Here is a 26,992-nt window from a genome sequence, read left to right as displayed (position 1 = left end):
TTCCTACTAACAACGTAGAGAGTGTAATCAGGTTTCCTCCACAAGAAACACTGCTTTGAACACTTTAGGCAAAGTGCTATTAATCTAAGCATACTTCAGAGCCATGACTTGGTGTTTTCTCTGTCATCATTTCATGACTGGATGTGGCTCCAAAACAATCTTCCCCAGGATATTCAAGTAGTTATTAATTCCTTATTTTACAAGTTTACAGTATTTCCACAAGTTTTCCAAGTATGGAAAATCAGACTTACTGGTTTTAGTTCCCCAAATCCTCTTGGAGGAATCTGCACTACATGGTCATCTTCATTCCACCAGTACCAAGATTGATTTGAAAGACATACTGCAAAGCGCAGTAGTTCAGCACTTTCATATATAAGCTCCTCTAGAACTCTTGAGCCAATACCATTATTCCAACAACATGTTACAGTTTTCTTCTGAAGCCTTTCTTACAAACATATTAATTTGAGACAGTTTTTTATCTCATTTACCCATGAACAGCTTCTGATACGGAAACTTTCCTAAGCTCCACAATAATGAATACCAAAAGGGAAGAATGCACCTAGCTCTTTTCAGTAGTCTTATTTACTTGAGCATTCTATTGCACTCTGACCAGTGTTCCTCTAGGATGCATAATGGGCTCTCTTTTCTTACCTAAAGCTCTGAAGGATTTTCCTTTTTATCCCACATATAATATGTGGTATTATCAAAGTATCAACCTTTTAACTAAGAACTGAACAGAATTCCTGCGAGGGTTTTTCACTCAGTTCAGGAACTAGTCTACCACAATGCACCAGGATTAGGAAAGAAAGAAGCATCCCATATTTGGTTAGATTTTAGATAGAAATTCTTTACTCAGAGGGCGATGAGGCACTGGCACAGATTGCCCAGAGAAGCTGTGGTGCCCCATCCCCGCAGGGTCTTAAGACCAGGTTGGATGGAGCCCTGCATAGTTTGAGCTCATGGGTAGCAGCTCTGCCCACGGCTGGGTGGCTTTGAGGTCCTTTCCAACCCAGGCCATTCTACGTCTGTATGATTACAAATAGGAAGAGAAAGGAGTATTTTAATGCAAAATGAACTGTTTCCCAACATATGATAAGTACTTAATCCACCACAAAAATTTTAAGTCAGCACTCACAGGTAGGGAGTATACAGAGAACTTTCTAATCTGTGCAATAAAATGTACTACTTGTCCACAGAGACAAACCCTGAAGTCCTAACTCAAAACAACATATAAACTCAATTTCTACGCAATTTCTATCTATTTAAAGACAGTCAGTATCACTCCTCTACAACCTTCTAGCCCAAAATACCATAACTAAGAGAAGATAAAAAACTAGAATATGACTTCAGAACTGGGTTCCATACTGTTTTCTATTTGAAGTTTGGCATTATAAAATAACTATTCCAGGACTGTGACCTTTTGTGCCAACTTTCAGCCTGAAGCTGAGTTATTAACTGCAAAGGGTGGAAAAGCAAGATATTTATAATGGTTTTGGTGGTATAACCTTCATTAGAGCAGTCTAGATGGAGCTGCTACCAGAAAGACTTCTAAGAAGTTGGTGGCTGAAATTATAATTTATGTCATGCAGCACCTTGAGGCAAATTTTAAAACAATTATTTGCAAATGCTACAAAGACATTATCCTACAGCATCCTCATCAATAATACAGCCCCCCAAACTGATTCAGAAGAGGAAAAAAAGCCATGATTCCAATTAAAGACAATAAACTGCATGATCTTTATTGTAATCTCGGCTATCCCATGAGTCTATACTGTAGAAATGCTTTTTTTCCTTCTGTCTGATGACATTAAAATGTTCTCTTGTCTACACAAGCTGTTTTTTTCTTCAACCTTTCTCTCTTACGGAGGATAAATAAGCAAAATTCATATTCAGCCTAGCACCTGCTGAAGCTGTCAGCTGTAGTGTTTGTCATATTTCAATCAAAGCTGAAGCCAGACAGTCATTTTTATACTGCACAATCCTTACATACTCGAGGACCAGAATTAATGAATTAGCTATTGATTAAATTCCACTCTAGCAAATCCACCGTGGCAAATAAATGAACTACTCAGGGCACGTGTAGGCCACGGCCAGACATGTCCGGGCAATCGATCAGTAGTTAGTATTCTTTTGGGATATAAGAACAGCTGATGATAATATGACATGTAGGAAAAGGCAGTGTAGAAACAGAGCCTGCTTCTGGCTGAGCAGATTATAAAGTAGGAAGGCATTTTTGATCCTTTTGCATTCATGTGTTATGACATATTTAGTCTATATATAATAGCAGAAACATGCATAAGTGTTTGCAGTACAGACAATACAGACAAAGGCACACATAAGTTAAAGCCAAGGGCAAAAGATGGGATCCTGAATTGAGTCCTTATCATCAAACAAGCTTTGACTATATCTGTATATGTGACAGAAAAATAGCAAGCTTAATTTCACCCATATACAAAGACAAATGCTGAATTCAAACAAAACGTAGAAATGATAAACAGCAAACTAAGTCTTTAAGAGCCTGGAGGAGCAAATCCATTCTGCTGGCCATTTCAGAAGGCTCAGTTGTTATATTTCTGTTATTTACAAAAAAACTACATTTTTTGTTGTTCTTGTTTCTACAAAACTAACAGAGCTTATGAGCTTATTATGTTACTCCGCCAGAAGTGTAATAAAATCACAGGAACAATAAAATACACGCAGGAGGTTAACTGTTTTATTGTTCGGGTAATACTGAAAAATGTGCTATCAAGCTTTGCTTTAGTCTGACTTTGGAAGATATTAACTCCCATAGAATCACTGTATATGTTACTAGTTGGCGTCTCCTAAGTATTGCAAAACAGTTACTCCTTTTACAGTTAAGAAGTTAGCCCATGCCTGTAGATTCAGTGGATATGCAGATTGCAAACAATGGTTCAAGGAGACACAGATGTGTATGCCAGTTAAGATAGCTTACTAATTTTTACTGTTGTGATGGGTGACTTCTTTTTACCCACAATTACTCTAAGCTTCCATTATCAGCATCGCATTGCTCCCAGAGCATTAATCTTCCTCTTCCTAACTGACAGCAAAATGTGATAATTTTCATTCCCCTACACTTCTTCTTTTAACTACTTCTACTTACGTCTTATTTATTATCCCAACACAGTGATACCCAAATGGCTATACACAACCAACCAAGGGGGAGATTTCTCCAGCTGCTCATTTGGCCAAAAACTCTGATACCAAAAATAAAAACCATGGGTGGACTGTTATTTTTTAATGTGCCTTATTCATTTGAGAGATTGGTCCCCATTCTGGACCTCATTCCAGGCACAAATTGCTCTGATATATGCAGACCACTCTTAGCACAGTACCTTGAGCCAATTACATGAATAACGGGGGCTGACAGCTGCTCTGGCTCATCTTCCACAGTTGTAATCTGAGTCCCATTGCTTCTCACACAGGCATAGATAGTGCAGGCTTCAATCTGATGAAGAAGAACATGAGTTTCAATTACTCAGCTGCAGAAATTATTTAACTCTGCCAATCATTCAGATTTCTTTTGTCACTCCAAATTTTCTTATTTTCTACTTAAAATTCCATATAGCCAAGAAAATACAGCAACTTTGAGATAAGTATATCAGAAATATACAATGCTTTATCACATTTTCCCACCCCATTTGGAAAAAAAACATGCAGACCTCTGAACTCTAGTACTATTCTCTATTAAATTATCACTAATAGTGTTGCAGTGAATTTGTTATTGTCTATATATAAGCAGAATCTCATAAATAATATTGAAAAAAATCTCCATCTGTAATGGAATAGGAACACAATAGCCAGTATAGTTTGATTTTGGTTCTTGAGTAATCCATTTCATTTTGCTATACCTACCACACATTCTGAAATAAAATTAAAGATAATTTTCCGTAGTATCTTCTATTTCTTCACATCTAAGTTGGAAAATTAGGCTAAAGATAAAAATGCAAACATACACTTGGTTATTAAATATCTCACCAAAATTAAAACTTGTTCCTTCCGGTTCTTGGAATGAAACTAAGCAGAAGCAAACTGAAAGAGCAAGAGAAGGGTAGTGACAGTGTTTCTGTATTGGCAACACAGAGACTGTTCAAAATACAAGAAGAAAAAAAAAATAAAAAAAAAATGCAGGAATGCAGGAAGATTACCAGTGAGATGCATGTGTATCCATGATAATACTGCTTCCAGAACAAGAGGAACCCAAAGGAAAAAAAAAAAAAAAATAAAATAGCTTAAGCTTATTTTGATATTACCTATCACATTGATAAAAATGTAAGTCCAGTATAAAAACTAAGAAAGTGTAAAAGAAATAATAATTATCACAAGTGGCAGAAAGTGGCCATGGTAAATTATTAGAGAGGGTCTACAAGTGAGGCAGTACACTGAATTTGCATTGTTATTGAGAAAAGACAAATGCGTTTCCAGGCAGCATTCAGAAAGTCATATGTGTATTCATGGATGGAGGTTTGCTGTTTCAGAGGGGCTGCAACATAGAAATCTGTTACAGTACGCCTGCCTGTGATGTTTATTTACGGCATGTAGTAACTGGACGGAAATTTTTCAGAACAAACTGCACATGGCTACTACAAAGTCTTCCTAAAATATAAAGAAAGCTATTCCTGAAGAAAATAGACAGAAATAATTACAATTAAATGTCAAACTGTATTTTTGAACACATTAGTGCAATTCAAGGATAGAAAAAAAAAAATATGTATTTCTACTGCATATCGTATTTTTTCTGTCTAGAGAGACAAAGATAAAGTGGAAAAATATAGAAAAAAACATTGTACTTATTAACAGCATAAGAACTAATACTATGATTTGAGAGATCAAGACTGCTCCATCCTCAGAAGAATGAGGAGAAAAAAATGATAAAAGAATGACAAATGCAATATCATTACTTCTTTGTGCTGATACATTATGCATGCCTGATGTTTCTAAAACAATTGCAATTTTCTTTTAATGAGTAGGAGTAGAATCTTTGCTTCTTTGTAATATATGTTGGGGCTTTGCTAATGTTGTAGCACAGAGCATTTAGTGGAAAGTAAATGGAGTTTTGATGGTTTGAAAAAAGAAATAATGGAAATATGTGTTATGAGAAAAGTACACAGACCTAAAATATACTGAAAATAAATTTATACCTTGTATATATATGTGTACACAAATACTACTGCAAATACATGGCCGTGTATGTAAAGAAATTTATGAAATTCGGCTTGTATGCTATGTAAGACAAAGAAGATATTCTAACCTGTATATCGTATACAGTGAATGGAGACAGATCTGCTAAAAGAAAGGACCCAGGCTCGTTCATTCCAGTCTTGTACTGCTTATTGTTTACATAGATAGAGTACTCTGTGACAACACCATTCGGGTTTGAAGGCGATGTCCAGATGACACGTACAGCTGTACTGTTGATGATGACAACCTCTGGAGGGAACATGCCCTCAGGCTCTAGAAATAAAGGAAGAAACTGAATAAACTCCAGCTGTCTCTGCAAAAGCACTTGTTTAACCAAATGCAGATTAGTATTTAGGTTTAGCAAAGGGTTCACTGCTTATCTGCTTTCCTCTGATGAAGTTATCACAGTCTGTAGTCTTCTGTAAATTGGCTTATTATACTCTCAGTTAGAAACCATGAGAGCTGATGGTAAAATGCTTTATACCACCAGCATAGTGTCAATCATCAGTGGTATGTGGCCAGTGAGATATGATGATAAATTATTCACCCATCGGCAGTGCCAACACATAAACATTATTTTTATGTCTCCCCCAATCCCAATCTTTTCAAAAGACAGAAAAACAAAGCATTTTGCTTTAAAAGCAAAACCTGAGATCAAAATACTTTGTCTGCTGGAACGTGACGTTATCAGCCTTATAGCTGAAGCAAGATGAAGCAATATGCAATATTGTCATTATGTAAATGGCCTTGAATGTTGATTACTATAGGTAATGATGAAGTCTAACACTTATTTAAAAAAAAAAAAAAAAGAAAAAACAAACCTTCCTTAGCGTTAAATTACATAATTATCTAAGCATGTCAGAAATAACTATGCAAAGTCCTCTTTTTATCATAAGGACCCATCTTTACCAGTTGAAAAATTGCCCTTGTGATCGATTCTATTTTATAAACAAAAGGTGCTGACCTTTGGCATCAGAAAGGAAATGGAATCCTTATTTAAAGGGCTTTACTAATGACCTGGAACACTTGCTTCTGAGGTAATGATTTTATAATGTTTATAATGAGACTTTATAAAGCAAAAAGATTAGAAAGACCATTCTAAACACATTTTAGATTCACTTTTTTTTCCCCTCATCCCTACCTCCTAACACACATGCATTTGCTAACTGGCATAGAAATGACTCATAAAGTAATTTTCTCGGAGGGTGAACTTACACTTAGAGTTTCTGGTGACTCAGGAAAGGCCCCCATATATGTCTGTCATGTCAAAAGCACATCGCTTCACAGAGCAAATCTTTTAAAAAAAACATTAATTGTTTTTAAATTCCACCATTTATTGATAGGAACTCAGTTCCAAACTTAGTGTACACAGATGTATGTAGGAGAAGATGAGAACAAACTGGGTTAATATCTGCTATTAGAGCTTTTGCTTCTGTCTCAGTGGGACCCGATATTGATCTACCACATGATGACAACCAGCACTTAAGCATTTTAGCGTTTTAGCCCTTTTTCCTCTTATACCGGAAATTTTATAATGGAAGGATGACTGATCTCAACCCTAACAAAAATCAATCAATTTCATTCTCAGAGTTTAAGTCAAGTTGCATTCACTGCTAACCAACCTCCATCTGAAGTAATCACGTGCACGACTTCACTGTTGATGCTGTGGGCTCCGTTAAAAACTTGAAAGAATATTTGATACTCTGTGTTGGGCTGCAAATCACCTATGACTGTATAGTTTTCATCAGCCTGAATTCTCAGAGATCTTCCATCAGCAGTGGAATTCAAGGAGAGGATATAATATTCAACATCTCCTTGCAAATCTTGTAGTGCTGAGAAAGGAAAAACATTGGGACAACAACAGAAATATTCAGTCAGACAGTTTCTCATCAAAAACATTTATCTTGAAGGCAAAAGCAGATTTTTGCAGACCTCCTTACTGTAAAATTATGCAAAGATTCCATCGAGTGCTTTAATGTCCTCCACCCTACACCAATAAGCACAGAACGCTCTTCCAAATTTCTCAAAATAATTGACAGCCCATCACCATACGGGGAAAGCTTTCTTCCTTTAAATGTCAAGTAAATTAAGTGATGAAACTCTGCTGCCAGCAATGGTGCATGGACCTTGCATTTCACCACTGCAAAACAATGTCTTTTGTCCGGACAGAACGCAGACAGTTAAACCTTGCGCTATGCTACTAGCTTAAGACGAGAAATAACGATTTTTTTTTTCCCTTCCTGACATGCAGAATACTGTATTCCTGTTTCATCACTTTAGCCATGGGAAACAAACGTTACACTCAACTCTACACAGGTGGCCATTTAGCCACAGTGAAAATGGAATTCTACTGCTGTCACTTTAGAACAATCATGAGAGCATCTACATATAAATGCATCACACCTTCAAAGAATTATATTTACAGGGGAAAAAAGAAAAAGTATTATTTCTTCCTAAAGTGTGTTTTACCCAGTGGTAGCTTCCCCAGTGAAAGGAAGAAACAACAGTTACTATTTTCTAGCTCCACATGGAAGGAGATCCATTGGTCTGAGCTAGGTGGATAAGGAAGAATTCCAGACAACCCTTGCTTCTCCATTTTATCAACTCAGATATAGTCTTATTTTATCTGTCCTGCAACTGCTTTTCCAGCGGGAATCAAGATAAATCTTCGAGCACTGAAACACTGCTTTAGATGACATATTGTTCCACTGAACAGAACTCAGATAACTAGACAGAATTCAAAGCCAGAAATTTGTTGAAAACCAAAAGCTTACATGTAAATTTCATAATATGCAGTTTTGTCATAGAAATTCTTAATGGAGCAATAGATTATTTTTATTTTAAGTGGCACAGATTAAAAAAAGGTCAGAAAGCTCTTGGAATATGCAGAAAGAGAGAACAGCAAATTAAGGACTCTGAAGTTTGTCAAGAAAACAAGAAAATTATTTAAAATACTATGGAAAAAGAAAACATGAGCATTTAAAATAGGGAATACGATTATTGTAACATATGAAGTAATAAAATATGCTAATGTTTTTCCAGTAATGAACAGATCTGCCTTGGCATTTAAACTCTGCATTCACAAATACGTATATATATTTATACATATATATGTATAAATGTATGTACGTACATATATTTTGTCCAATATGTATGGAGGAAATATCCAAAGGATGAATGAAAATAACCAGATTGCATTACCTACATCTAGAAGGTCAGAGGTTTAGATTACTAAGGTAATGAAACTTCAGTGAGCTGCTTCAGATCTATTACATTTGTCAGTTTTTATAAGCATGCTTTCTTCAGGCACGCAATTATAAAATAAAGACACTACATTTGTTGCAATTCACCACCCAGTCCTTATAAAATCATTTGCATGTAAGTCATGAAGAAATTCCCTTCTGCTGCATTAGCTAACTAACTAGAGAAATTGGCTAAATCCATTTTAAGATGCAGGGTAAAAGGAGAGAGAAAGTGAATCCTCTCATCTTGAAGGAACGTGCATGTAGATTTTCATACAAAGAGATAAAATATAACACAAAGACAACAGAATTTTGGGTGCTATGGTATTGATTTCTCATGAGCTTGCATTACCTAATTTTTTTGCTTTCACTATTCTCCTTCTGCAGAAATACTATATAATAAGTACAAACATGACTGAGAAAGCAAAATGTGCACATTTTTCCCCCCGTTTCTTCCCTCTCCTTTCAAGGACACTTAGCTGCATTATAAATCAAGACAAGGACTGTGTTTCCTATGAGAGCAAAGCAGACCAACGTAAGTGATGGCAGGTTAACATCTAGTTACTGGAATAAATACTAAGCACACTTACTTGGTTTTGACCATTCCACTTCTACAGCAGTATGATTAACAGCACGTGCAATGAGGATACTTCCTTTCTCCGGTAATCCTGCTAATGTAGTAGCTATCACTTCTTCACTTGATGTATATCCTACCTCGTTGTGCACTATGAGCTTGTACTCGTATGTTGTGTACCTAAGACATTTTAAAAATAATTACATGGAAGAAAAAATGCAGATGGAGAAAACATTTGTTTTAACACATCTGCCTGCGCCAAAGTTTTGTTGCTCTTTTTTCCCACCACCCTCTTCAGAAAATTGCAGCTGCATGCCTTGCACCAATGAAGACTCTGTAAGAGCTGTCTTATTCTTGGAAATAATTTAGCACCATTAACATGGTAACAAGAATAGAGCACGTTATTTCACTTCTTCATAGTTGTAGCTTCTGAGGTGTTGAGAGATTATAGCTCAATTCAATATGTAATTACAGTAGTGGCATCCTGCCAAAATTTGGATCAGAATTTAATCAAATGAGGCTTTTTTCCTCTTTAGGGAAACACATTGATTTTAACTTGCAGAATCTCATTTGTAAAAGTGATTCACCACGCAGTCAGGAATCCGCCACTGCAAAAACATGAAAAAAAGCACCTAATAATACAAATCCACTTAATAAAGTAATTTTCTTTGTAACTGTTTATACTGAACTTATACAGATTTATTAAATACTACATGTATATTTAGTAAATCAAGTGAGTATCACTCCATAATTTATTCTCTAACTCAAATGACATTAAGGGAGATTCCATAATCTCAAAATTATTTTCATCATCAGAAGCTTGATGCAAAACTGGGTAATCACAATAACACGGGATAATATTGTTCAAATTTTTGCTGAATCTACATCACTGGAAGAACTGTCTATGAACACAATAAAGGAACTGCAAATACTCAATATTTGGAGATTTCTCTATAAAAAGTCATTAACACTGTATATTTATTTTGATTTTTAAAAAATTTTTTGTACTCTTTTATTTTAGAACTCTATATAGTGCAAGCACCCAGCCTTATTTTCCAAAGAGCTAAGCTTTAACAGTTCCTCTAAGAAGAGGAAACTAATGGGACCTCATAGATCCCATTATAATGATAGGCATTTTTTAAAAAGATGATAACATACACTGTGAACACAGCACTTGTGAGCATTTGATATTTTCCTGGACAACTGCATGGGATCTCGTCTTGCAAGTTAAGGGTGGAAATATCAGATTTGTTTTTGGATTCACATTTTCAACACTGAAAACTATTAGAATACTAATCTATTAGAAATAAAAAAACCATTTGAAGTAACCACTACAAAAATAGACTTCTGGCAGGAATATAATAAAAAGACACAGGAATATAACAAAAAGACACATTTTTAAACATGACACAAATATGTAAAATAAATTTTAAAATTCAGATTTTCCATGAAAAGTAAGGCTTGAGTCCCTCTACAACATCTTTTCTCCAGCCACAAATTCCTCTTGAGCCACCAAAAGCAGAAAGACAGCTATAGGCTGCAAAGCCCCCTCCAAAACAAGCGTTCAGATGCATCCAATGGCTGGGCACACTTTTCTGGCTACAATTGCTTCAACCCAAAACTTCCTTTTGCCACTGAGTCCCTGTGGGAACTTGTTCCAGCACTGCTGAAAAGAGCTATGTTAAAACCAAAGAATCATAGAACCAATAAGGTTTGAGAAGACCTCTAAGATCATCTAGTCCAACTGTCAACCTACCACCAATATTGCTCACTAATTACATCCCTCAGCACCACATCTACATGGTTCTCAAATACCCCCAGGGAGGGTAACAACTGCTCCTCAGACAGCCTATTCCAATGCCTCACTGCTCTTTCAGTGAAGGTGTTTTTCCTAATAATCAACCTGAAAATTCTATGGAAAATTTCAAACATGATTTAAGAAAGAAATAGACATGTGGTCAGGGTTGGATTAAAGAATGACTCCATGATGCATGATCAGACACTTACGGTAAGCAGGCAGGGATAAGCCAGAGGCCTTAGCCCTTGGCTCAGTTCAGTCTATACAACAACAGTCAGGAGCAGAGGTCACGTTCCGCTGCTTCACATCATGCTCAGGAGAGATGCCCAGACAGATTTTATCAAAGTAGAAGTAATGTACATGTATTTGACGGGCAGCGATTGATATGCAGTCCTCATAAATCATGCCAGCACACAAGCACAGAGAAGACACACATTCTGAAAACATTTACGAATATTTTACCAAAACTTTACTTGCAAAAAAACAATGCAAAATCTGTATTGTGTCTTCCATAAGGATTTCTGAAGAGGGCATTTGCTTGTTTTTAAGATGTTAGCCTAGACTCTGTGATGGGAAACAAAGACTGAATGAGAGCAAATGCCTGGTTCTATACCCCACAGTATGTCTGTAATATCCTGAGAAACAAAATGCGCCTTCCTTTTCCCCATTTTCTGCACTCTACATTTAATATTTATAAATACATTTAACTATGATGAAGCTACAACAAAGCTGCCCTTAAATTACATCTGTTCAAAACGCAATAAATACTTTCCTCAAGCTTAGAGATATGAAGGCAATCATTAAGCTAAACACATAAGAAAAAACAATGCAGAAACCACCTTTCAGATGTATTCCAACTAGGACTTCACAGTCATTCTGCATGTGCTATGATTTTGCCAAAATTAGACATATGTACAAAACTAGAGCATTTGTACATATAAATATAAATGGCTTGATTGCACACAGATGCTGAAACTTCACAAGACTTGCACATTCATTTGACTTTTAGAGCAATATAATACATGAAAGAGTCAAGAATGACCGAGTAATAATAAATCCCCACATATTAGAATGATTAACACCAAAGATGATGACAAAAACTATTTCATTACATAATTAATATGTTCACTACATAAAGACACAAGAAATACTTTGAACTATTAAACATACACTATACAAAATGCCAGCATTTGTTTTTATAGTTTTTGTAATCTCACCTGCTAAGACCCTTATCTTCATAAAACCACTGAGTTCCTGAGTAAATATTGTGCCACAGATTTAAATCTTCAGGGGGATTTGATGCAAGTGGTTGCTGGATTTTACGTCTCAGGAGCTCATATCTAACACAAAAGACAAGCAGAACACCAGGATTATCTCAACTAATGTTATTACACAAAAAAAAAAAAAAATCTTTTTTTTTAAAGCCACATATTATTTTGTTTTCACAGCTGTAAACTTTCTGAGATAAACATTCCATTTAATGTTTCATGATTTAAAACATTTAGTTACTTAAACTGCTTTGAAAATGAAAAATGAGCACTTTCATTGGAAAGACTAAATGTATTTAATAATCCACGGATTTTAAAATTGTGGAAATGGTATGAAGATGAAGTTCAAGTCCAAATAGTCCAGACACAGTGTCTTGCACAGACTTGTTGCAGAATATGAAATTGAGATGTTTCTCTTGCAAACGTACTGTAATATGTAACCTTGCTATTACTATTTTACACTACTTAAGTGCATTTGTGTTTAACGTGTTCATAAATAATCTCAGTGTTGATTATAGATGACAAACAGGCATAGAGTGAGTTTACTTTTCCATTGACAGGGCTTAGCAAAACAACATTGTATTTGAGCAGAAAGACCAGACTACTTATTCCTGGCTTTCATGGTAGCTGAATGTGTATTCCTGTCTGTTATCCAAACAGCAGGTCAGCTGAAGGCCATCTTCCAAAAGGTTTGCCATAGGACTGCCTGATTCAGACCATGCCCTTCCACTCACTCTGCATCACTCACTCTTTCTCATATTTTATTAAAAGTCTGTATGGAATTTAACAAAGATTAAATCATTTCATGTCTATACAAACTATACATTGTATTTTGTAATCATTCCAGGGATTACACAGAAAACTATATTCTAAAAGAAACAAATTTATATAGATTTGTTCAAAATCCTGTAGGATTATTATTCTTTATTACATTTCACAGAACAATTTTAATAGGACTTTCATTTCAGCTTTTTGGTATTGTTTCTTTGTAAGTCACTAGAGATTTATCTTCCTTCTACCTTCCTTCTATTTATTCTACCTTCTACCACTGTGGAATTGCTTTTGATGGTGAGCTGTGGTTTTTATCAAAACATAGTTACATATGTCTATCTAGTCACTTAAATTGGCAAAATTCTAAGTTCTGAATTGCTTTGCGTCCCCCAGTACAGCTGGAAATGTAGTTCTTTCAAATTCCAGTACAGAATTGTAGGGGTTGGAAGGGATTTCTGGAGATCATCAAGTCCAACTCCCTGCTAAAGCAATTCTGTACAGTAGGTTGAGCAAGAAAGCATCCAGGTGGGTTTTGAGTATCTCCAGAGAAGGAGGCTCCACAACCTCTCTGGGCAGCCTGTTGCCATGCTCTGTAACTCTCATAGTAAAGTTCTTGTGTTCATATGGAACTTACTATATTCCTGTTTGTGCCCATGGCTCCTTGTTCTCCTGCTGCATGCCATCAAAAAAATATTGAAGACTTTTCCCTTAAGCACTTATTTCTGAAAAGATTTCCTTTGCTGTACAAGCATTCTGCACTGGAGAAGTTCAACATCCTATCACAGTAATCTTTCTGACCACTGGCTTCATGTGCAATTTTTTTTTATTTTTTTTTTTGATGTTAAGATCATTCCAGATTTGAGGCCCTGAATTAAGCAGGTATATAATGGATACTGCATACAATGATTTTGTGTTGCTTCAAGTGCAGAAATCAGCTGATAAGCTCTGATTCATGGGAGTTGAAACCTCCGCACCATGGAAGCAAGGCCATACACATGAGTTCCAGCTAACTTTCTTCATTGACTTGGGGAAATAATCCTCAACAGAGACAAGCAAGTCTCTGTTGTGACATTGACCATAGCAATGTGAAACCGAACTATCATTGCTGGAACTGGGAACATAACTGTGGAAATCAAATAACAAAAACTAATTTAACTGCAACTTCATAAAAATATTCAGGTGACTTTATACCCCAAATACAACTCTCACATCAGTGGTTTATCAATGCCAACATAACCCAAAGACAGACTATTGCAGTTTCATTAGGAACAGTCTTGGCATAATCTGTCTAACGTAATTCATAGACAAGCTACAAAAAACTTCAGAATTTTTCTGAACATTGGATTATGATCATGTGCAAATCACCTCCACTGGCAGCTGCTGCTGCTGCTCTGTTTGCTGCAGACTTATTGCTCCATCATGCTGTACAGAGCAGCTGCTCCAGTGGTGGTTCTTGTTGAGGACAGCATGGCAGGCACACCATGAAGGAAATGAAATCTGCAGATGTAGGTTGTGTTGAATTACTTCAATAATCTATGGTAAAATGATCATGTTGCTAAATCCAGAATAACAGGCTGCTTTACAGTTGTAGTGTGCTCTAATTAAGCCCGAAGAAAAAGTCAAGCTACTGTGGTATAACAATGTAGGCAACTGAATCAGCATTTCATGATAATTATTGAGCCCATCAATGCACCTAGAAGAGAGCTACAGATGGCTTATGGAGATATAAGTTTACAGACAATATTTCGTAAAACCTTAAAGCACCAGATAGAAAGATTTGACTTTTTAAAATTATGTGCAAAGGTATATTTCACTTTCTAAATCTTCATGCACTCAAATCCTTTTTTTTTTTTTTTTTTTTTTTTAATACACACATGCAATACACACAGAGTAATCACAGAATCAAGTCAAGATCCCCATTCCATGGTTGCAGAAAAATCTCAGAGGAAAAGCCTTATTTTAATTCGTGTGGAAAAATCCAGATTTATATACCTACCACTTCCTTACAGTAACCATTTTCATCTCTGATTAGAACCTTGTATCACTGTAACTTCTCTTTTTCTTACTCTTTCATTCACAACTTGATTAATAAGTTTAGTTCTGAAGCTTATTTTGTGTCATAATGCCACCTTTGTCTTTGTCACAAATAATCCATATACATTCACAGAGATCTCATGTTTTTCTTGACATCTTATCAGTGAAACATTGCCTGAACTCACCATTAACAACTAGCTGATCCTACAGACCAAAACAGTTATATGGCTTTGCAAAGATCCCATGCATGCTCTTTCTGCCTTTTCAGACAGTGCTGATTTGAAAGACCCAGAGGACTCTTGAAAGCATTTTGAAAAGTAAATTCCACAGCATAGATGCCATGTGCTCTCAATAGTCCTGTCTCCTCTGAAGTTCAAAGTGATTCAAAGTTCACCCAACATTGGCTGCCTCCAGACATACTCAATTTCTGAAAGTCCTCTCATGGACACCTGAACCCTATAGAGGAACTTCAGAATGAGAAATGAAGAGATTGCATGATAAAGTTTGCATCATCTAAAATTTTCTGAGTCAGACATAGATATGGAGAAGAAAACTGCCAATTCATCAGCAACTAAAAGCTTACCTCAAATGAGGACCATTTGGCCTTAGTGGTGGTTGCCAAGATATGGCAATAAAGGACTCGCTGATTGGAGTCACAGACAAGGGACTGATGCCCTCAGGAGCAGTTGAAGGTGTGGTCACACTGGTAGGCAAACTCTCTGTGCAGCCTCCTAGTAAGCCATTGCCTCCAGAACAAGCTACTACAGTGATGGAATAGTTTGTGTATGGTAAAAGATTAGTCACCAAGTAACTTAACGTTGACACAGAATTTCCTGCAATGACAATTCGTGGATCAGGCATGCGAATCTCATAGTTTAGGATTTCACCATTCTGTATCAGAGGAGGTTTCCATGAGACCTGAAGGAGGAGAGAAATGTAAAAATAAACAACTGACTGCAGAATGCAGAAAAACAGATACAACGTGATATAAATGGACACAGGCATAAACTCAAGATGGGCTTTTACTGCTCTGTCATGACAGACTTTGCGTATGACTCAGGTATCTGAGACTGATTTTTAAAGGTACCTCGGTCAGAAATCTAACCTTTAATTTCAGAGAGGGTTTCTGGCCTGGGGTTTCAGAGACGGTACTAGCCATTGAAAATCTACTATCAAGCTGGACCAATAAAATGGGAGTGCTTTACTCTAAAGGTGTTCAGATGCATTAACAAAAATGCACTGACCATCATAAATACCACTGTTATTTATTTGCTTAAGATATACTGCTTGGTGTGTTTGCCTATTACTGGTAGAGTAAGAACAAATCTTTTTTAATATTTGCATCATTTTCAGAAATATGTAATTGCTCTAGCTCCTAAAAGAGCCAAGGCTTTTCATACTTCTTATACCTATTTATACCTTCTTATACCTTATTTCCTATTTTTCCTTTTCATTTTTCAGTAATAAATTACATTGCTAATACCAGATGAATAACATTTTTTCCATTTTCACAATTATAAAATTATGCTGAGAATACTTAATGCTGCTATGCTTCCTGTCTTGATTTGATTTATACTTTTTTTTTTTTTTTTCAAATGCATTTTATCTATGTATTATTCTTACCAATTTCAGTGAGGAATCATACTCAAATCATTGTACCATAAACTGTGATAAAGTGCAAGGATGCTCTTCATACTTTTGTAAGGCTTTTTGCCACTGTATCATGACAGAGGAGATTTCAGTCCAACACAATGAGGACATGTAACTATTATAAAGAAACTCAAAGTTTATAAAGTTTGCATAATAGCACTGATTAGTCCTTCATTCCTAGAACTCTCAGTGCAGGAAGTATAGCACCAGTTCTTTCCTCATCCCTGTGCCTGTTTTCCCTGCTACTGACCCACTCATCTAAAACAACTGCTGCTTTTTTCCTCCTGAGCATGGGATATACAAGATTCAAATCCAACGATGGAAAGGACACAGAACTGGAGAACATCAAGACGAAGATATGTGAAGAATAAAATAAACAAATATAATAATGAAGTAGTGATACCAAGATACTTCAAGGTGAATGTTTTTCAGTAATTCTCTTCAGTACCTGAAGGAAGTATCTTTAAAATGGTATATACACTATTACAGAAGGCAATGGAAACAGAGAAGCTTTATTTAAAAGTGATTTTTAAAGGACTCCTGGGGATTAGGAAGTGTTATATCTTAGGTACAGAAGGACCTCTCAGGCTGTCAGACTTGCAAGAAACCTGGCAGCAAAGTACCAGAGAAAGCTGAAGGATTTTGATAACAGAATCTGGAATACAATTAAACAGAGAATTAGAAACAGGGTGATTCTGAGTAAAGACAGCACAAACAAGATTACTGGTGCCCACATAGGAAAAGCTTAGCTCTGGCTAATTATCAAATGCTGCATTCAGATTTTTGTTACTTGTGGTCCCAAATAATGATCAAACAAATAAAGTACTATAAACACAGCACCGCAAAATTTCACAGAAGGAAGGACGCAGTTCTGCACTGTTCTCACAGACACTAAGCAGAACTCTCATTCTAAAGTAGTTAATGAGATCTGGTTGTAAGTTTAAGAAGCAGACAAAAGTGGATTATTAAAGCAGGCAACAGGATGTTCTGTTTTCAAGTGCAATTAGAAAGCATTCAGGTCAGTAAATTTTGGGTGAAGTCTCCAATTCCAATACTTTTTGTTGCTATCATACTGCACACACCAACAGGATGCATTGTATAGAGCACAGAAAAAGGGGAGTGTGCATGGGTTGCTTATTTTTGGGGACTTTGGTGTTACTGAAAAAGCAGAGAAAACATCAACGTATGGAACACCACAGTAAAACACACATTTCTGCAACAATTATATATATTATATATTATATATATATATTTATTTATATATTTGAGGTGTAGCACCTGTTCTGAAATTTTGCTTTGGTGTGAAGTATGACTGAAGATAATATATTCTAGTTCATTTTTCAGAGTGCTAATACAGTAAAATTTGTCATTACCAGCAAGAAAAACCCTCTTACTTGCTGCTAAATGCAAGGCAGCTTCTAATAGCAGAACTGCATGTCAAATGCTTTGGAACATTCTTAGTATTACCCTCTCAGAAGAAAACAGTGTCTAAGGATGCTCGCCTTATACAAAATCTTATTTATAATATTTTTTTTTCCTTTACTCAGCATTTTAGATACACAAATTCTATGTCTAGCCAAACAAAATTACATAATAGTATTTGCACGGGACTTGTCATATATTGTAACTCCTTGACATAAGGACTGTGTTAATGTCGTAAGAAGAACAGACACAACTCCAGAATCTCAGCTCATGAGTCTTATATGGAATATGGAAGTCACCAGGTGTTCCTTCACAGTATTTGCTGTGCACTAGAAGATAAAAAGTCTCATAGTGTATATAACCTATATGCTGCAAGGGGCTTACATTGGGAAATTGTTCAGTTTCTTTTTTTTTTTAAGAGAAGTGAAAGCCAGGCTGACTAATTCAATCAGCAGGACCATAACACAGAAATGAAACTTATTTTCTTCTGTGCATGGGTATATCATACAAAGATATGAAGAATAGTTATTGTTTTGTTGAATATTTTTAGAACTAGACAAAAGGATGACCAAGGATACCCACAGTCACTGGTCAGCTGACGTGCTTTGAGTTACCTATGTCAGCTTGCAGTGGCAGGACATGCAGCTGCCAACCAGCCTCTCTCTCTTCAGGAAGGAAAGCTGTTGTGTTTTCACTTCTGTGACAGGCCAAGGTCAAGGGACTGCCTGACCAATATGATATAAAGGAAGGTGATGGAGGCAGCTTGGTTAACACATATGACACTGCTGGATCACTTCTCCACTTCGATGCGCCAAGGTTTGAGGTAAGAGCTTGGCAATGCATGAAAGCAGGAAAGCTCACTAGACAGGCTGTGTTGGAAGCAGTAACAGTTTGTTCATTGATTTGAAGCTCAGCACTGAGACCATGAAAGAGGATGCCCATGAGGAAGAGAGAATAAGGTAACTACTGGGAGAGATTAACTGATTCAATGTAATGACTCTGGAAGCTGTCATTTAAAGATCAAAGCACCTTATTTTCTCCACCACAAAATTTAAAGAGACAGAAATTAGCCATTTTCTCCCCATTAAACACTTATAACCTTGAAAGTCTTTTTTTTTTTTTTTAATTATTTTTTATTTTTTTCTGTGACAGCAGTTGAAACCCGCAGTTTAGTTCTGAGCTATGGTAAGGGAGGCATTGGCACTTAACTATTTTAATGGTTCAGGCCTGGCTTTAACAGTTTGTTTTTAAATCAGCATGTTTGGCTTCATTTTATTCTAATTTCTCCTTGCTACTGCTTGTAATATCTACAAACTTAGAGTAATAAATACACTACTGAGAGCTTTTCACCATTGGTCTCAGAGCGCATTGTAAATCTCAAATTGCAAGCGTTATCATTTAAGTTTTACAGATGAATAGACTAAATCCCAGAATAAGTTACATAACAGAAAGAAGAAAACCTGAAAAGAAAGACCATGCCAATTCTGCACTCTAGACACTGAACCACCGTCCTTTGCAAAAGAAAAACAAAAAAATCAGAAGTAGTTGGGTGATTAATTTTGTTACAAGGTCTCATATGACCTCACAGAAATTATACCAGGTTTCAATCAGAATCCAGTATCACACAAGAAAAGCAAATCCTGACTGAGGTCAATGATAATTACTCTTATAGACTTTGCAGATGAATTACATCCAGCTTCAGCACTATCACAGAACTGTACAATAAGGTTTGCATTAACAGACTACTGCTACAAAAACTTCTCTAGCTCTCTTATAGGTGGGGGGATATGCAGATGAAAACCTGATTAGTTAACCTCGCTGTATGATCTGTACTAAATGAGCAAGCTGTGCAAGAAATCACAATCCTAAAATGCGGAAAACCTCTGGTGTGTAAGTTAAGGGTGTTCCTATGGGTGTTGGTGTATCCTAAGTCGCTCAAGCAGCACTTATGTGGCAAATAAACCAAGGTCTCCCTGACCTTAGCAGCACTACAAGGCAATCTTCACACAAGGATTGATTGCTCCTAAATAATTTCCCCAATGCACCAGGCATACCTGCATAAAACTGCAATAGAAGTGAACAAATCCCAACCTTTTTCCTCCTCCAAATAAAGCTGCTAGGTCTTCGTGCATTCAAGGCCTAGACACCTTCAACATTCAAGGAGCAGACGTCAGGGTTGCTCATATTCTTAAAATATTCTTAGACAACTGTCACTTGAAGCATTTTGAGAATGAAGAAACAAAACACTAGGAGTTTAACCTGAAGGAGAGGAGAGGTGGTCTTATCAACATCATCCTTTATCACAGAGGTAAAATGCTAAAGCATCACCTTTGTGTTATTCACCAGCTTCAATGACCAACAAGTTATTCCAACAACAATTCCAACAACATCCAACCCTCTGTAATAAGAAGCAACTTCACAGGGCAGCACGCATTAAAGCATGAGATAAAAGTTGGTAATTTCATAGGAATTGGGTAAATAATAAAGGAAGCAGCTTTCTTTTCACAAATCATACTCAAACTGTAACTAAAGCTATTTCATAACTTGTTCAGCTGTGTAAGTGGCATCCATTCCACACAACTGAAATCTTTCTCTCGGGCCTTGTAGCTCTAGCCTCTTTAAAGAGCAACAATGACAACAGGCACTGAGCTGTCCACTGTCCAACTTCTGAGCCAATAAAGGACAGAATTCAACATATGTTTATATGTAGAGCCCTGTTAATTTTGTTTTCTCACTTTTAGATCCAATTTATTGGTCAAATCTGAGAAACAGGTACTAGAAATAGCTACTGTGGCAATAGGAAAGGGTGCGGACTGCATCACTTATACATCTGTGGAGAGTGAACTGCTCAATCTGCAGGCTTCCACTCTATCTGTCTCTGTTGCCATTTCTTACATGCAAAGAAAATGGCAGATGAACTGTAAATCAAGTGATTGTCATCTGAGGGTGACAACAAACATAAATGGCACTGGAAATAAAAGCCTGGAACCCTTCCTCAACCAGAGAGCCATGAGGAAATACTTGAGAAACAGAAGTAATTACTACAGAATTAATAACATGGTCTGAAATCAACATGCACAAAAGAAATTAGAAAGAAGAATGACAGTTCGGTGCTATAGAATCACTACTATACTGCATTTCTAACACACAATATGTACATAACATGAATTAAGAGAGAAGTCAAATAAATTATAATAATTTTTGTTTCTCTCATTTTGCATCTAATCAACTTGAAAGAAATTTCTGCAGCTGATGTTATAATGAAGGAATACTATAGCACAAGAATTATATCCCAATAAGGTACTTATTTCAACCAACCAGGATGAAATCAATCTCTTATCACCTATCTGCACACCAAAAAGAATGATCTTTCCTTTGTCTTAAGAAAAACTTCATGATTAAGTACAGATCATGCCACTTCCTAAAAAGTTACACAAAGAAAGATAGAAAATGGCTGCAGCTTCTTGTCTATGTGCAGTCAAGGTGGCAGCACTGGTCAGCCAGGGAAAACAAGACAGGCAAATACTCGTCAGCAAGTCTCTAGTTGAGGCCAGTAATCAAGATTACAGTGCCTTCCCTAGGCCAAAGATCTTAAGGGAAAACTACAGCAGCAAAAGGGAAATCTTTCTATTTAAAGTTAAATGGCTAAAGTTGGAGAATTTACAAACTGCAGTTAATTTAATTCAGTGTACACAGCCACATAATGCTTTTCCTACACAAAGAACTCCTTTAAATAATTATTCACTGTGTAAACCAGCCTCTTTCTCGAGCCAGTCAACCTAGCTACATTCCTGAATGTCATATGGGTGTGAAGTGTCAGATTAAAGCATCAGAGCAATTGCAACCCTCACAAGAAAAGGAAACAATTTCTTTGATACTTCTGTACATTAAGGTATAGCAAATCTTGTGTAACAGGAATAACATTCATGGCACTGGCATATACTAAATAAGTGGTTTTTGCAGTTGCTGAATACCTCCACTTCACTTTGGCATTTAATCAGCCACAAAAGCAGTTTATTGTGCAGTATACTCTACTACCATGAACATTATCAATTCAGCAAACATTAAAAAATATCATGCAGGTGTCACAGAAATGGGTACTTTGAAAATTATTGACAGCTTTACACTTTGTGTTGCACAAAAGAAAGTAAGCTAAATGTTATTGAAAGATATCAGTCCATTCTGATTAAAATAGAATGTTAAAGGAGCACATACACATCAAAAGTGTTTATGCCAAGTGACCTGCTGTGATATTTTCCTCCTTGCAGAGTGAAAGCTTTGGTCTATGAAAATAAGCTGTATACTCAAGTGAGTACTATCCTGGAGTGCTTTGAATTCCTCACATCCTCAAATCATTTATATTGATTCTATGACTAAATAAAGGAATGGAAATATGTTTCTCTCTCTCTCTCTTTTAATAAATTCTCTCTGTTTTCAGTATAAGTAAATATTTGCACTCCTGGTTTAGGGATTGGTTGCACTGACAACTGAAAGCCTCTATTGATTTGCAACCCTGGCTTGGTAAAGGAGTCTCTCACTAATCTTTCCCACAGTGCCCTTCCAATACTTTCTGTGCTAACCTGGAAGGACAGCTCTCTCTAGGGCAAGGAGTAATTAAACTCCCATATTGGCTCCTTCTTGAAGAGATAGCTTATTTTGCATTCTCTGCTTAAGAGTCACCATTGTAGATGCTGAATAAGACGAGAGTGTTGTAAAGCACAAGCAGACTCCACAAATTTGATTCAATAGTAGGCTACTCAGGAGAGAACTGCCGTTCTGGGACTCTCCTCAGAATCTAAAGACAACAATGTAAAGCAGTCCCAAATCAGATCCAACCCACTTCCACATATGAAAGCTTTTCAACCAGCAATTGACAATCCTTGCAAAAAACATCACAGTAATTCTGGCCTGGAAACTACTAGGGCTGCTCTCAAAGTAATGTCTCCCATTCTATTATATTGGCCCGTGACAGCAGAGGTGGATGTTGGTGGTATGACAGTAGAGATTGAACTTTCCCACAAATATTCCTTACATATTGTCATCTGTTGTGACAGATGGCAGCAGAGCAGCAGTCTGACAAAATGGAGCCTGATGTGGAAGTGTGTACGAAGCAAAGGTGTGTTGCTGAATTCCTCCATGTGGGAAAAATGGTACTCGCTGACATTCACTGACACTTCCTAAGAGAGACCCAACAGTGATGTGAGTACGTTGAGTGCTGGTGGTGCATTTCAGTAGTGGTTGACAGGACATGGAAGACAAGCCTTGTTTTGGATGATCACACAGACGTTTACAAGAATGGCATGCAGGCTCTTGATCTTCTAGTGAAAATGCATAGCTAATGGTGGTGGTTTTGAAAAAATAGAGAACATTTTCAGTTTCAAAACACTATAAAATCCTCTTACTGTGCTCTTGGTAACTTGGAAAAAAAGTAAGAGGCAACCTATGGAGAAGCCTATGTTCCATAACTCTGTGTTGAAGACACAAAAATGGCTTGGGGAGTTATCTATACAAATCTTCTACCTTGATAGAGAAAAAAGAAATGTTTTAAATGGGTGCTACTTTGATTATCTCATATTCTCCTACAACAGAACGGTGACACAGATCGCACAACAGAATCTCAATACCATAGCAATATGCACTGACTGCTTTCAGAGTCTTACTCTGAAATGAACTTGCCACAAACCATACTACTAGCAAACTAACCCATTTGACTTATGAGAAGACTAACAAGGAAAGTTGCTTCCATCTGCCAAGAAGCAGAAGGTGAGAAAACCAGTGGGTGCAACAAACTTGTTCCACCATTTTTTCACTGATGTTCTGCAGTGAGCTCTCCTGCACCTATAACCTTATTTCAGTTTTTAGAAAGTATTGTAAATGACATTAATAATAAAATAATAAAAAACTAACAATCTCTTCTGTCCCGAATGAGTAAGATTTTTATGGGACACTTACAATCTTAGAAATCAGAAGTAATGTTTAATTGACAGAATGCACAAGATTTGTACCAAGTCATACATGACATTTTTGGGTGCCTCTTGCCCTGAAATTATGAAAACTATCAAGTTAAACAAAACAAAATAAAACTAACTAAATTAAATAAAATACTAGATAAGTTGGAAGAATTTCTGTCAGCATTGTCAAAGGATACCAATAGTTCATACACCGTGAAAGAGAATTTTCACTACAGGTCTGATAATTAGAAGACAGTATATTTGGAAAAGCATATATTTGGAAAAGCATATACTTCAGTCACTTTTAACAGTTAAATGCTCCCATATTTAATTTTTAACATTTTAATCTAAATATTTTAATCAAGAAAAATGAACCACAAAATCAAGGTGTGGAAATAAAAACATATGAACATCAATATCATTGATAAAAATGATACCAAATAAACACGAGACTCTAAGCAGAGAAAACCAAGCTCAAAACTCCAAGAGCAGCAGTGACACAAAGAATGTCCACAGTTCGTACAGAAGGTCATACAATGATGATGTTAAAGGGCTTTAAAGAGCTCTGAATGTTAATGATAGACCAGATAAGAAGAGGAAAAAAAAAAAAAGCATTCAAATTTTTTGGCAAGAAAGAAAAAAAATCAAAGCATTGTTTTATCATAATTAAATTATTAGAGAATGAAGACTGCACTGTCTGATTTCATGTTTCAGAAGAAATAAATGATCAAACTGACTTACAGTATTGGTAGATTCCTTAATCTTGGAACTGAGCAAAAGAAAATAAAATTACAGCTGAGCACACACCTCTGATCTCAAGAAAAGACACCCAGTAAAAAATGACAAAGCTGCTGATAATTTGCAGGCTTTTATAATTGGGATTGAGTGTTGACTGCATTTGGAGAAAGAAGAAAATATGGGCAAGATATAAAATTATTATGCCCTTATCACATTAACTGAAGCATTAAAGGTTGCGGTGACTTTTTTTTTTTTCTCCACAAATATAGTTGAAGCCAATGTGTAAAAGCTCATGTAATACAACGTGGACATGTGTAAGCAAGCCACTGAACTAGGGCTGCTGTTTACACAGCATTATTTCTTCTGGTAAATCCATGAAATGTGTCTTAGTGTAAATTGTGATAGATATTAAGATGTATTTACAGAAACATGGATAGTAGAGTCTTGGAAGTATATAGCCCAAATCTCCAATAAGCAGTCTGGCAATTCATCACAATTACTAGTGGTCGATCATTATTAATTCTTACGGTAACCACTGTACTCATACTGAACTCATTTGCCATTAATGTGGATGTAACGAGCAATTCCTTAGACATTAAAACGTAAGTTTAAGAGCTCAGGATTTTTTTTATATCTAGTCGTGAGTGGTTTTAATCATAGCTTAAAATTATGCACAAACAAAGCAAAAAATCAGCATTGGTTTACTCAGTCTGTGCTCAGATTCACACCCTCAAACTGCTTAGACTGCATTGGTAACATCACTATGTTTACCTTTTGAAAATACAATGTATACCAAAAATAATAAATCTAACAGATGAACTTCAGTCTTATGCAAATGTCCTTTGTTTTGTGCTCTGTTGAGCAAGCTACTGTACCAATACTTTTGGCATTAGTACAAGACTGAATCCATGGAAGCATGTGTGTATTTACACAAAAGAGGCTTCTAAGCTACAAAAATCCCTCTTGTTTGGTTACACTAATTTCCCTTGAATGAAGTTTGTATGCAAGCCAAAACAATGGTAGTTATCCTGTCCTCTAGAGTTCATTCCCAACAGAACGATGCAAATAATTGAAAACTTCCTAGGTAGCCCTGTAAGACTATTCTATTGTAAATCAGGAGAACAATATTGCTATGTTTTTCTTCTTTGCTACTTTACAAAATCTGATTGCTATATATTAGGCTTACTGAATTACATAAAAATTCTTTTTACTTAGCATTTTAATGAAGCCTTGAAATATTGGGGAAGGTAGTAGGTTATTTTCTGATCTGATTAGGGAATTAAAGGTAAGCATTCAAGTTTAATATTCAAACTACATCAGGTGTATACAGAAAAAAATGAACTGGAGTAAAACAGCAAGAGGATAGCAAAAAGGGAAGATGGAAAGGAATGTAATGCTTTTGAACCAAAGGATAGATGCTAATTATTTAGCTACGCCTGCAGCAAATAAATGTTAGCTCAGCCAGTAGATGTCTCTCTTAAATACAAGTCACTACAGGACAAACCTGTTAAAGATATGAGGCGATGAAAATGATCTCTACCTTAATCGAACGTGGTCCCTGCACTTCTGCATCTGGTATCTGAACACCCGCAGGTCTTGATGGTCGAGTGGTAACTTCTGACCACGCGCTGCTGTTTGTGCCTCCATTAACAGTGCTCATCAGTATCCTGTATTCAAATTTCTGCCAAGGACTCAGAGCAGTACTCTGGTCAATATAGCTCATGGACTGACTGAAAGGAAGAGTCACCACAGTTGATAGTTGTTCGGTTCCTTTTACCCTCCTTTCTATCGTAAGATTTTCCACCAAACCATTTGGGTGAGCAGGTGGTTGCCAGGATATAACCACAGAGGTTGGAGTATCAGAATACAGATCTGGAGCAGGAATGCCTTCAGGTACATCGGGAAGAGTTCGGATTGCTGGGGTCTTGGGTGAAAGAGAACATCCTTTATACGTGCAACCCTCTACCTGAAACTCATAGACAGTGTAAGGATGCAAGTCTTCCACAGTGTAATTAGAGCTAGCTCCTGTCACTGTAGCACACAGTTCACCATTTTGGTAAATATTATAATGAGTGATAATGCCATTTTGCTTTAAAGGATGCTGCCAGGTGATACTCGCTGCCCTCGACGTAGCATTCAATAGCAGAGGTGGATCTAAAGGTCCAGGCTCTGTAACAGTAAAAAAGAGAAAGAAAAATTACTAATAGTCTGTTAAAGTTATTGGTCGGAAATGGTACCCATCAAGAGGTCTTCAAAATAATGAAAGAAGTTCAAATCTACTAAACATTACCTCTTCAGAACCTGTAGGCTTGGCAATTCAAGGGATGAATACAGCTCTCATCTTA

General features: G+C 36.4%; 1 protein-coding gene across 1 annotated transcript in view; it reads right to left on the bottom strand.

Moving 5' to 3' along the window:
- Nucleotides 1-26,992, bottom strand: part of USH2A (usherin) — a 377,385-nt gene that overhangs the window by 100,737 nt on the left and 249,656 nt on the right. Inside the window, exons 40-46 of the mRNA XM_085219239.1 lie at nucleotides 26,188-26,816; nucleotides 15,470-15,804; nucleotides 12,031-12,153; nucleotides 9,032-9,195; nucleotides 6,822-7,031; nucleotides 5,270-5,472; nucleotides 3,354-3,466 (exon numbers count right to left, since the gene is read on the bottom strand). Coding sequence (XP_085075365.1) covers nucleotides 3,354-3,466; nucleotides 5,270-5,472; nucleotides 6,822-7,031; nucleotides 9,032-9,195; nucleotides 12,031-12,153; nucleotides 15,470-15,804; nucleotides 26,188-26,816 — 1,777 coding nt within the window. The remainder of the gene's footprint in view (nucleotides 1-3,353; nucleotides 3,467-5,269; nucleotides 5,473-6,821; nucleotides 7,032-9,031; nucleotides 9,196-12,030; nucleotides 12,154-15,469; nucleotides 15,805-26,187; nucleotides 26,817-26,992) is intronic.

Source organism: Meleagris gallopavo, chromosome 2 (genome assembly GCF_905368555.1).
Source record: "Meleagris gallopavo chromosome 2, MGAL_WU_HG_1.1, whole genome shotgun sequence".
NCBI lineage: Eukaryota > Metazoa > Chordata > Aves > Galliformes > Phasianidae > Meleagris > Meleagris gallopavo.
Note: the sequence above shows the minus strand (reverse complement) of the source record. Positions and strands in the feature narration are given on the sequence as shown.